General features: G+C 56.1%; 1 protein-coding gene and 1 long non-coding RNA gene across 2 annotated transcripts in view; one reads left to right on the top strand and one right to left on the bottom strand.

The window, feature by feature from the left end:
- TRPC7 (transient receptor potential cation channel subfamily C member 7) overlaps positions 1-2,619 on the top strand; it is a 144,052-nt gene extending 141,433 nt beyond the window's left edge. The window contains exon 14 of the mRNA XM_038551660.1: positions 1,722-2,619. Coding sequence (XP_038407588.1) covers positions 1,722-1,891 — 170 coding nt within the window. The 3' untranslated portion in view covers positions 1,892-2,619. The remainder of the gene's footprint in view (positions 1-1,721) is intronic.
- Positions 2,620-7,460: 4,841 nt separating this feature from the next.
- On the bottom strand, positions 7,461-10,712 carry LOC106559472. Its single transcript, XR_005366710.1, has 3 exons — positions 10,557-10,712; positions 9,263-9,482; positions 7,461-8,761 (listed from the first exon to the last, which is right to left on the bottom strand). It is a non-coding gene; the product is annotated as an uncharacterized LOC106559472 (long non-coding RNA).
- Between the last annotated feature and the right edge of the window lie 1,592 nt (positions 10,713-12,304).

Below are 12,304 nucleotides of genomic sequence, written 5' to 3'. Positions count from 1 at the left end.
ATTCCACTGGTAACCCTGGTTCCCTTTGCCATGTAAAGTGACTGTACTCAGACTGGATACCAGGGATTAGGACCTGGTCATTATCGGGGGTAGGGGTGGGGGTGGTAAAAATCCTACCTACTGCAGCGATGGTGGCCTTGAGTCCACCTCATGACCCATGGGTACAGGACAGCCCAGAAGTCCTCATTCCCTGGGTGCACACACAGAGAGCTGTAAGCAGACAGGACCCCTTCAGATCCTGCCACCACCCTGTCTCACTTCCAGGCTCTCAGAACCTGACAGCCAGCAGTGCCTCTCTAAGCATTTCCCCCACCTCAGAATCCCTTGTTAAAAATGCACATCCCAGGCCACACCTAGGTGTGGCACCTGGGGGCTGTGCATTTTGATTAAAGCGCCAGGTCATCCAGATGCATACCGAGGTTTGCAGGCTACATTGCCTTCACTACCTGGGTGATTTTCCAGTCCATTTTGAGCAGTTACTCTTAAGTAAAAAGCAAATTGCCTTATACCAGGTCATTAATCTTCATGAGACACACAGGACAAATATTTGCTACCTCAAAACAGCCTCCTCCATGAATGAAGGCACCAAGTGTCCCCCTGGCTCAGGCCCCAGGGGCCTCCTGGAAGAGCCTGGTCACTCAGTGACCCTCTGCCTCCTCCCAGAGCATCCAGCATGCAGCCTGAAGATGAGCAGTGGCTGGACTCACTCCTGGGCTGACATGTTCCAGGGGCCAGCAGCAGCCATCCAGCCACCCCTATGGTTGGGTCTCGAATTTAACAATGCTAGTGGCCTGCCAGCCACCTCGAGCAGTGTGTCGCCGTGATTACAGACGGCTGGGTTGCCAGGCTTCATGCCACTAGAATTATGCCATGCAACTGGAGCTCACTAAAGCACTGATGAAAAGCAAATGGGGTGGATGCACATGTCAAAACTGGCTAAAGTGTACCTTTAAGATCTCTGCATTTTCTGTACATGGCACATAAGGAAAAAATATATAGGAATAGCATGTTCCCAGGCACCAGGCTCCCATTTGAGGCATGTCCAATATCTATAATATCAGAAAAGAACATTTCTGAGTCTTCTTTATAGTTAATTTAGGGATTTCCACAGCCCAAGCCCAGGTGGATTTGTACCCCGTGGCTCACTGTGGAAACAAGTGCAAGTTCCCACCTGGTGGCCCCTTGCTGTGGAAGGAGAGTGGCCTCGGTGAGGCAGCGCTGCCCACGGGGTCTGGGCGGACCCTAGCTCTGTCAGGCCGCCTGGCTCGTGGCCACATGCACTGTGCTGAGCTGGGCCCTGCACACTTGGAGCTTCTCCTCTGCAGAGAGCAGTGACGGAGCAAAGCACGGAGCATCGTGACGATTACGTTCCAGTTACTGAGGGCGTTCCTGGGAGTCCTGAAGTCTGCCTTTAGTGGCTCCAAAGCCAGCATGCTGTCATGGTAGGAGAGAGGTGCCAGGACTTCACAATCCTGACCCTGACTCCTCCGTCTGCCTGAGAGCCTTCACGGAGAGCTCCACCAGGGTGGAAGGAGGAGGGTTTTAGATGGATGGACATGTCCTTCAGTGGTAGGAGGCAGGGGGACCTAGGTCACAACGCTGTCCCCTCCTTGGGCTGGAGCAGCATCCTGACTGTGCTGGAAAGATGCCCGCCCCCAACGTACGGGGAGCGAGCCCTCTGTGCCTGCTCACACTCACCCAGAGCTCCTCTGTCCTTGCAGGTGAACTGAAGGAAATTAAGCAAGACATCTCCAGCCTGCGCTACGAGCTTCTGGAAGAGAAATCTCAAGCTACCGGTGAGCTCGCAGACCTGATCCAACAGCTCAGTGAGAAATTTGGCAAGAATTTAAACAAAGACCACCTGAGGGTAAACAAGGGCAAAGACATCTAGCAGCCCGCGTGGGCACCTGTGACTTCTACCAGCATTCCCAGGCCAGGACGGACCTCCTAGCCGCCAGCCCTGGCAGGGGAGGGTCCTGGGCCCACGCCTCGAGGATACCAAGAGGACCCTCTGGCTCCGTCCGTCCGGAGCGGACATGCTGACGGGGGGCAGCGTCGTGGCCTGCCTTGACCCGGAACTGCTGTGAATCTGGGCTGTTGAGGAAGAAAGGCCAGCAAAGGGGTGGGGGGAAGGAATGCCCCACGGACACGTGTGAGACCTTTGGTCCAGTAGCCGTGATGCACGTCCCTGTGGCCAGTGCAAGAAGAGGCCTTCTTGGGTGCACAGTCGTGCCCCCCCACCCCACCCCCCGCTGCACAAGGACCGCATCTCTGCATCCGAGGAAGACAAACCACCTCACCCCATGCCCCGCCCCCTCCTCACTCCCCGACCACCACCACACCCCCCACACCCCCGCAGCCCACACACATCCAAACAGAACCGGGAGGTGACCTGTGATCTATTCTTAAGTGCCAGACGAGAACACAGATAGCCTAATAGCAAAATAATTTTATTTGTTTATAAAAAAAAATTTAAAAATCCTAAATCAAAAATTGTACTGTAGGTAGCACTGTTTAGAGAAAAACAACAAAATCCAAATGATGTATTTTTACCTTTATTATCTTGTATTTACTATTTTTACCTAAAATGGAAAGAAAATAAAATTACCTCATAATATAGCCTGGGGATTGTATGTCAATGTGCCGCCCTCCTGCCGTCTGGTGGCCCGACTGGTGGCCGGTCTGGAGGTGGCCTCAGAAGCCCATGGGTCAGCACTTCTCTGGGAGGGGAATGGGACAAGTGTGAGGGGGTCCCAACCCCCAAGATCATGAAGCCGGGACCCCTCCTTTCCTGCCCTCTTCCTATCCTCAGACCTAATGAGCCCAACCCCATCAAAGTTACGAAGGAGGCCCAGAAAAGGGTGAGGGAAGCAAAAATCTCCTCCGGCCCACTTCTCGCCCTCTCGCCCTATGTGGGAGGGGAAGGGGTGCAGGCAAAGCACCCCCCCACGCCCACCTCTTTCTCAAGGAGCGACCTTGTGTGTGTGAGCCCGGAGAGCGGCCGCCAGAGGGAGCCCCGGTCCCAAACAACACCGGTTCCAGAGCAGGTTGGAGGCACTGCTGTGGGATACGGAGAGAGGCCCTGGCCCCAAGAAGACACTTACTAGTCACCTTAGCCACACACGTGGAATGAGTACTTGCTGGGCACCAGGTCCGGTGCTGAAAGCTCTGCCGGCATCTGCCCACTGAAGCCTCACACTGCAACCCTGTGAAGAGAAAGCAGCTCAGAGTCACAAATCCAGGTGCTCTGCAGACGCCCAGGGAGGGCAAAACATGTATGTGCGTGTATGTCTTACACACACACATGCATGAGGGGGCTTGTGTTTCACAATACCCAGTGTATCTCCGGAAAGCAAACTTTTTTTTGTTTTGTTTTTTGTTTTTTGTTTAATCCTGTTCTAAGAAAAGAGCAGATCAGATGGGAAAATAAACCAAAGTGAAGTCGGTTGGCACCACTGAGGCAGGGGGAGAGCCATGACGGAGGGGGCAGCTGAGCCCTACCCGAAGTGCCATAGACACTCGGCCCAGCCAACTATTGCCGTAAAGAATACAGGATCGGCTTTGCTAGATCTTCCCAATTTCTGGTGGGGGGCGGGGGTCAGAGGAAAGCCCACATTTGTTGGGCCCCCAGCAGCCAGGAAAGGGAAGGCTAGGGAAGATGCCCTGAAGTGTGGCTTCACACCCGGGTGGTCTGGCACCACCACCCAGTGCTCCAACAAGAGAAAAAAGAGGAATGCCCCACAGGTGCCAGGGGCATGCTGTATGCTCACGGTCTAGGAGCTTTTCACCTGGAATCCTTAGATGAATTTCAAAAAAACCTGCAAATCCTCCCGTGCCCATCAGGTTGTGTACCTGTCTTTGTGACGGGACACTGTTCTGACTTTTCCCAAATACTCATCCATGACCCCCCAAGACTGCGGATGACGACAGGATTCATTCAGCAGATATTTACCGAATCCCTTGCGAAACACTGGGGATGAGACACATAAGCATCCAGAGGTGGGGGTGAGGGGACTTCCTTTTTAAGCTTGGACTCTGAATAAGAAAGCTGACTGCTTTGTAAGAAGAGCAATTGATTTATCCAGGGGACAAATTACCAGCACTTCTGGAAGATTTCCTTTCAGATCCCTCACTTATCTCCATAAGAATGCTAATAAACGCTTCGAAGAGGCATTATTCAATTTCCCAATCTGCCTTTAACCAGAGGCAGGTGGCAACCCCGTTTTCAGATCCTGGGGTGCCCTATTCCTCTCAAACCTAAGCCTCACATTTTCCCTTTACGGGGATAAAGGAAAACAAGTCCCAATAAGTCATTAAAAACTGAAAAGGAAAGCTAGCACCATCGTCAGGCTTCGGAGGCCGTGTCTGGGAGGTAAAGGTGGTCCAGGAGTGGGCTCACGGCTGCCAGAGAGAGGTGGTGCAGAGAGGGGCCTCGCGTTCACGGAAAGCTGTTGGAGAGGCGTGGAACCGAGGGCTGGCAGGGCTATCAGCTGGAGCTGAGGCAAGAGCTAGTGATTTTCCAGGCACTGACAGCCTCCCTCCCTCACCCCATCTCCCTGGCTCCTGTTGCACTAACCAGGTGAGAGAAGCAGCTCTTGGAGAAACAAAGCAGGTGAGTGAAGAGTGGAGCAGGAGAGGGGCTCACAACAGAGGAGGAGAAAGAGCCCAAGCCCTCCCTGAAGAGTCCAGGGACCTCCGTCCTCAGGCTTGCCTGCTTCCCACAGCACCGCCTCATCCCCCAGCACAGGCTGCACGGCTGTCCTTGTGTAAGACTCTAACTTTCACATATTCGTGTAGCATCTCCCTGCCCTGCCTGCCAGCAGGAGGACCGTGGGGGCGGCTGAGCCTGTTTTGTTCCCACTGCTGGCTAGCACAGAACCAGACAGTAGCCCCCCAGGAAATCCTGGCCGAGCCCCAGTTTTCTACAATTCCTTCAGATGGCACCACTGGGCTCTGAAAATCTAGTGAGTTTGCAGGAAACACAAGCCTTCCCCTGCCACAGCTCTGTGCATGCCAGCAGAACCCTGCGGCCCCTTCCCTCCCGGCCACAGCATGGCCTTCATGGCCTCCATGGCCCCAGTTCCAGCACCTTCTATGCTCTGGAGCTGCTTCCCACCAGGCCTGGAGCACACAGCCACCAGGGGAACCACTGCTGAAGCAGTCAGTTCTCCAGCGACTTGTCACCTTCTGATGGCTCCTAAGAGGACTCGACAAATCCTAGTGACACTTCTTGGACAAACACCCTCCCCCCAAGTTAGGCCCCAGCACAATTCCTAAAGGACACTGCGTGCTCACACACTGGAGGAAGCCCTGCCCGCCTCCCCTGCTGTCCGCCCGTCACAGCGTCTCTCTCCCTCCCGCAGACATGGGAAGACAAAACACCGACCGACCGACAAACCCCAGGTGAGGGGACATTCCCCAACGCGAGGGCAACTGTGCAGAAGCTCCTCCAAGTGGGGGAGGCGGTGGGAGCCAGCTCCGGGCGGCCTACCCCCAGGAGGCCGAGACACCTTGCCCTGCTAGAGCCAGAGTCTGGTTAAAAATAAGCAGCCCGGGCCGCCACTCCTCAAAGGGCTCATTACGCCTTATGTCAAGTGTGAGTGTGTGAGTGTGAGGCCCGCAGAGGCTGACAGGAATTAGGAGTTTGATCCTCTGAGGCAGGGAGGCGACGCCCCCATTCTATGTTTATCCCCGTCTTCCCCTCATCCCTTGGAGAGTGAGTATGCCGGAGGGAAGGGCCTGCAGGAGACCAGGGCTGTAAACCAGCTCAGGCAGCAAAATCCCTGCTGCCTCTGGTCTAGGACGGGCAGGGGCCCAGGCTGACCCCCCTCACCCCGGGCCTTGCAAGCAGAGGCCACCTGAGCCGGCGCTGCCTGGAGGAGTCTCTGCCGACGCCTTGCCGGGGGTTTCTCCCCTTTGCTTCCCCAGTCAAGCAGCTGGGAAGCCCCCTCCTTTCAGGGAAGCAATGACACAGACACAGGAAAAGAATAACAGTGTCCGGGGCTTGGGTTTCCTGAGGCTGGAGTCTTTCAGGAAGGGAGAAGGCTGAGGGAAGAATCGCAGATTTGGGAAGAAGTGGTGTTTGAGGAGCACAGGGCTCTCTCCTGCCCAGAAAGGCCTCCCTGCAACGGGGGAAGAAAGGAAAGGAGGCCGGGTCCTGAGACACGACAGTCAAGGCAGCCTGGCCCTGCCTGTGGAGGAAAAGCATTCCACACCCAGAGACATGAGGACCGCAACTGGGAGGCCTCATCCTCGTCCAGCCCAGCCCGGGCTGCACCCCCATCCACATCCAGGGAGGCAGGAGGAGGAAGAAGGACGCCCCCCCCCCCTCCCCCAACCCTGGCAAGGGCAAAGTGCACTCTCCTTAGGGTGCTGTTAAAAAGTGCGGATTCCATGTCCTCAGACTAAGAGCCCGCTGTGTCTGGACAGGGACACAGTGGCAGCCCTGCTGACTGACCAAAGAGGCTCGTGGGTCCCGTGGAGCTGACCCCACACAACTCAGGCCAATGCCCGCCCTGCCCCGGCAGTGCACTGATAAGGACAAGGCAGAAACAAGTCTATCCTGACACTTTCTGGTGTCTGAACACAGGTACAGAGCCCCGCAGAGTAGACGACATTTCCAACGTTGCCCCTTCAACCCCAACCACAGCTGCACATGTGCACAGATCAAGCCGAGGGAAGGCAAGGCAGAGGGAGGGCAGAGGAGGAGCAGAGGGGGGGCAGCAGGCAGGTCCTAGGACACATAGGCTTTGTGCTGCTCATGAACCCCATCTACAAGCACAGGCCAGCACCCGACCCCCACCTAGCCGCCCCAGAAAGGAACACGGCCCTATGCAGGGCCTTAAGGCTCCTGCCCTGAAACGTATATACATGTGGATGGTGGGAAAGAGCCGCCCTTCTTTCCTGCCGGGGGCCGCTGAGCAGGGGAACAGGAATCTGAGACACCAGCAGACCCCCCTTACCTCTTAGATAGAGCCTGTCTGGGAAGGAAGCCAGACAGAGGTGAGGCGGGCAGGAGTGGGGAGAAGCAAAGGAGGGAGGGAGGGAGGGGAGGAGGGAGACAGAAAGGAGTGAGGAGAGATGGATCGGAGAAGGGAAGAGGCTGCACAGTCTCACCCGTGCCCACCCTTTTTAAAGAATTTATTCATGAGAGACACACAGAGAGAGGCAGAGACACAGGCAGAGGGAGAAGCAGGCTCCACGCAGGGAGCCCGACGTGGGACTCGATCCTGGGACCCCAGGGTCACTCCCTGAGCCGAAGGCAGTCGCTCAGCCACTGAGCCCCCAGGTGCACACCCCCACACCCACCCCCCTGCCCGTTTTCCCGCAGCTCTTCCTTAGAGCAGGGGTACTGTTCCAGAAGCCTTCTCAGCTCCACAGGCCCATAAACCCCCGCTGTCGATGAAGCCAGTGTGCAGGGGGTTTCTTGACGTCCTTCACAGTCCTGGAGCCCTGAGGGATGCAGGAATGACGTCAGGGCTTCCTTGCCCCACCCCCTCCCCTGGGGCTGTTCGCTGTTTCTGTGGTTAGAGGAGCAGAGCCAAAAAACGGAAATTTGTCTTTCTGGAGAGTCAGTGAGGTTCTGACTAAAGGTGATGGCTTCGGGCCAGCGAAACTGACGAAGAGCAAATCTGCAAGACCCTGGACCGAGGGCCACTCGCGGGCCCAGGGGACACGTGCCCCTCGGCATTGGAAGAAGAGCGTGCTCCTGGCTCTGAAGGATCCCGGACCGGCACCCTGGGCATCCCCGGGATGGACTGTGGCCCTGAAGGCCCCTCTCAGCAGCTGTGCGGGCAGCACGCGGCGGGGAGTCACAGGGCCGGGACGCGGCAGCCAGTTGGGGACTAGACGTACCATTCTTTTTTTTTTTTTTTTTTTAGCCGTACCATTCTTGTGGGGGGTGGGGGTCACCCCTCAGAGATTCTAGAAATGATCAGGAGACACTTTGAGGAGGACCAGATTCTGCTGACAAGGCTCCTGCTACAAACAGAAAATACAGAGCCTTATCTTGTAGGTGCAGGCGACGAAGCAGGGATTCGAGTTACATAAACACAATTCAGCATTAGATGGGGGCTTCTTCGCCTTCCGGGAGCACGGATGGCGGGAGCAGCGTGAATCCCAGCAGCTATCCCCCTGAGTCTAGGGGCTTTCAGGCCGGCCGTGCGGAGGGAGCAGCCCCGAGCCGGGGCAGTCCCAGACGGAGAGGGGAAGTAAGTCTTTGGATCATTTCAGTGACAGAACAGAACGGAGCCCCGGGGGTTTCCTGCTCGGCTCCAATCAATCGCAGGACAGACAACCCAGCCAAAGGAGCCTCTGGTGCTTTCCCAACTAAATCAGGGCCCCTCACAGCCTGTTGAGCCCTCCAGAAGGTGAACATTTCTCAGAGCCGAGCTGTTTTTTTTTTTTTTTTAGACACATCTTTACATAAAGACGCTGCGAGCATCATCACTGTCTGTCACCAACAGCGTGAACAGAATGTGTACTGTGCGCGTCCGCAAAGGCCGTGGGGGCTGGGGCCGGGCTGCTTCCCGTAACATTTCCCCTCAGCCGTGCCTGCTGAGTCCTGGGACTCCTGAACTTCCGTGTCCCCAAGCACCAGCACACTGAGGCTGCACAGACAGGACGGTATAGATCAGTATTCTGGGCACTGTAGACAGATCTTCAGTTCTTCTCCCAAAGGACAGAAATACCATTTTCCTGATTCTTAAAGGCCTCCCAGACTGCTCCTCTCTCTGCAGACACACGACATGAAAGATTCAGCCTGACGAGAAATGTAAGAGACCTCTTCTGGAAAACAGCTTGTGGTCCGAGGCAAGAGCACAAATGTGAGAGGAACCCACAAAGCCTGTCAGTCCACACACAGCCCAGGTGTGCATCACCCGCAGGATCACAGGGCAGGGGCCCGTAGAACCGTGAAGAGACCCAAGGCGTCCCAAGCCCGAGGGTGCTGTCTGTCGCCCCTGGTGCCCACCACACACAGTCAGAGAGGAGGAGAGGGCCATGAAGGTGAGAAGCGACCCAGGCCCATGCCCCCAGCAAGAGGCGACAGGAGGCAGAGGCAGGCACGTGGCCACATGGGCCACCTGGCAGCAGCCCAGGCAGATGAGGAGGGGCAGCAGGTCTGCAGCTCCATGGACATGGAGCCCCTGGAAGCCCTGGGCAGGCCCTCCCCCAGAAAGAAGAGGCCAGAACCCATGTGAAAGAGGCAGCTTCTGTGTGAAGACGTGTGACTTCACAGTAAAACGAAGAGAGAACTGCTTACCTGCCAGGCCTCAGAGTCTCCTCCAGCACCCAGGGGCCAAAACCACCATCAGCACAGAGTGGAGGAGCGTGGGTCTGGGTGAGCTCCCCGAGTCACACCGCGGGCCTCCCAGCCCAGGATCTGGCCAGGCCGCAGGACAGGTGCCAGCAGCAGAGAGGGCAAGGGGGCACAGAGATGGGGGGAGGCCGCTGTCCTGCTCCACAAGGTGTTTGGTGACCTCCTAAGAAACAAAGGAAAATGAGGTTTCCGTGGATAAAAACAGTGACCCCAACGTAACCTGCTCAAGGGTCCTCCACCCCTTGCTCACTCCCCACCCATGCCCACCCTGGCTTGGTCACGCGACCCATGTGAACCAATGGGACGTGCACATGCACTCTGCTCCGGAGGCCTGATACGCACTTGCCCCCTGGGGCTTCTAGAAAGCCAAGGCTGTGTCCTGAAGAAGCCAGGCTACTGAATGCTGAGAGGCCACGTGGAGAGGAACCCTGGAGCATGAGAAGCTTCTGGACTGTTCCAGCCTAGCCAAGCTCCCAGCTGAGTGCAGCCACAGAACACACTCGCTGGGTGAGGAAGAGCTGCCCAGCTGAGGACTATCAATCCTCATGACAGAATCATGGGAAGTCATGTTTGCAGGTGCATATTACCCAAGCTGTAGAGTAACAAAGGGACTGTAGGTGGTCCGGGAACTTTTCACACCATGTGCAGCCCAACCCCAGGAGAGGAGCCCATGTAGTCACCCCGGGAGGGCGACCCCAGGAGGGTGACTGAACCCCAAGTGCCTCGATGCACAATGCCTTAGGAATGCACCTCTGCTAGTATTAATCAAGCCACAGGCAGGGTTCCCAATGACCTGGACCAGCTTGGTTTCACCCAGAAAGAAACCCTGTGTCTGAGCACCAACAGAAACCTCCACAACAGGGGCGCCCGGTGAGAAGTGAACATCTGCTGTCAGCTCAGGTCATGACCCAGAGGTCCTGGGATCGAAACCCACATCAGGCTCCCTGCTCAGCAGAGTCTTCTTTTCCCTCTCCCTCTGCCCCTCCCCTCACTCATGCTATGTCTCTCTCCCTCTCTCAAGTATAAAAGAGGAAAGAAAGAAGAAAGAAAGAAAGAAAGAAAGAAAGAAAGAAAGAAAGAAAGAAAGAAAGAAGGGAGGGAGGGAGGGAGGGAGGGAGGGAGGAAGGAGGGAGGAAGGGAGGGAGGGAAAAGAAAAGAGAGCCATCCAGCCCCAAAACCACTCTGGCCTCTTTGGGGGAGGATGCTGCCAGTGGGTGCAGCCATCCTCTCTGCTCACACGCGACGTGTGAAGCCCCGTGGCCTCCGGGGCGCTGGGAGACAGCAGGCTCGCTGGAGACAAAGGCCGCAAGCCTGGCAACAGTGAAGTGGATCGGTGAGATTTTAATAAGAGCAGTGGCCAACACGGAGGTGATGTCACAAAGCCGCCTGTGAATCACTGCCCGGCAGACAATGGGTTTCCAACCTTACAGGTGTCACAGCGCCTTCACGTCCTGACCTTTTTTAATTAAAATAACAACCTAGCAAAGCGAGCTGAACAGAACTCATTATTGCTTTTGCAAAGAAAGAATTTAAGTAGTGTAGGAGTCCCAGTGAACTGGAAATTCAACCCCTGGGCCCCTGAGCACCATGACCCTGGCTGGCTGCTGGGTGGGTCCCTGTGAACACAGCTGAATGGGCGGTCAACCCTCGGGTGGGACACCAAGTGTGGGAGTGTGTGTGCCCTCCTGGAGGGCAGCCTGAAGGAGGAGGCATGCTCCTTGCAGAGTATTTCTCCCTGTGGTCCTAGAACCTCCTGCCTCAGGAGGACAGCTGTCCTCCTGCCCTGGGACACTAATTAGTAATGCGGACCTACAGACTGGGAGCAAGGCCTAGGAATCTGTATCTGAGATGCTCCCAGGTGACTCCAGGGGTCAGCCCTATTCTAATGCTCTACACAGAGGTCCCTTCACTACATGGGCATGGTCATCAGGTTTCTGGACTGGCAGGAGTGGAAATGGGCTGCAGCCTCAGGGTCCAGTGCTCTAGCAGACTCTGAGGTCTTCACCCAGACGGGGCCACCGATCGAGTTTTGGAAGGCTCTCTAGGATTTGGGCAGGAAGTACTGGGGAGACACCAAGAGAAAAAATGGTCAGGGTAAGAAGTTCAATCCTCTTCTACCCTATGCTGCCAACCCATTATTAAACACCGTCATTATGAAGCAAACTCTTAGGAAAAGGACGGGAAACACTAACAAGGGTTTGGGGTAATAACCTTCTGGGGCATCATGTCTCCTGCTTTCCGGAGGTGAGGTCATGTCGTCCTTGCACTGGGTCTTGGGCACAGTCCCTGCCCACTCCCTCCTGGAGTCTCAGGACTCACCAGAGGTCAGGGAGCAGAGCCCTCCAGTAGACAACCTGCCAGGCTGGGACAACACACTTCCTGGGTGCCAGGGCGTCACACTTGCTCTGGGGGCCGCTCCTCCCCCAGGTTCCGCTGACGGAGACAGATGCGTGGGAAAAGCGCCCAGCAGGCTGCGCATGGGGTAGGCCTGGAGGTGTCCTCTTCCTCTGCCATAACAATTGAGGTCCTCATCCTTGAGACCCATCTTTTATTTCTTTTTTTTTTTAAGATTTTATTTATTTATTTGAGAAAGAGAGAGAGCACAGGAGCAGGGGGAGGTGCAGAGGGAGAAGCGGGCTCCCTGCGCAGGGCTGGACCCCAGGACCCTGAGATCACCACCTGAGCCGAAGGCAGACACCTAACCGACTGAGCCACCGGGCACCCCTCACCGTTTATTTCTGGCATCTTTTCCTTCTTTTTGTGATGGAACCGCAGTCACCTCCGGTCTGTATCGGGAGGAGGCGTGCTGCTTCGGCGCGCTCACAATTGGAGCCCGTAATCTGCTCCTTAATGATCAGCGTGGGTCCAGCTCCGCTCACCGAGCCCCCTCCCGCCTCGGTTCCGTTTTCATCCTGGCCTCCCCAGTCCGGGGGACTCCTGAAGGGAGCCCAGCTGCTCTGCCATCTTTTCTCTTTCTTTCCAAAT

The sequence above is a fragment of the Canis lupus genome, chromosome 11 (assembly GCF_011100685.1).
Source record: "Canis lupus familiaris isolate Mischka breed German Shepherd chromosome 11, alternate assembly UU_Cfam_GSD_1.0, whole genome shotgun sequence".
Lineage (NCBI taxonomy): Eukaryota > Metazoa > Chordata > Mammalia > Carnivora > Canidae > Canis > Canis lupus.
This window is presented reverse-complemented; position numbering and strand designations above follow the sequence as displayed.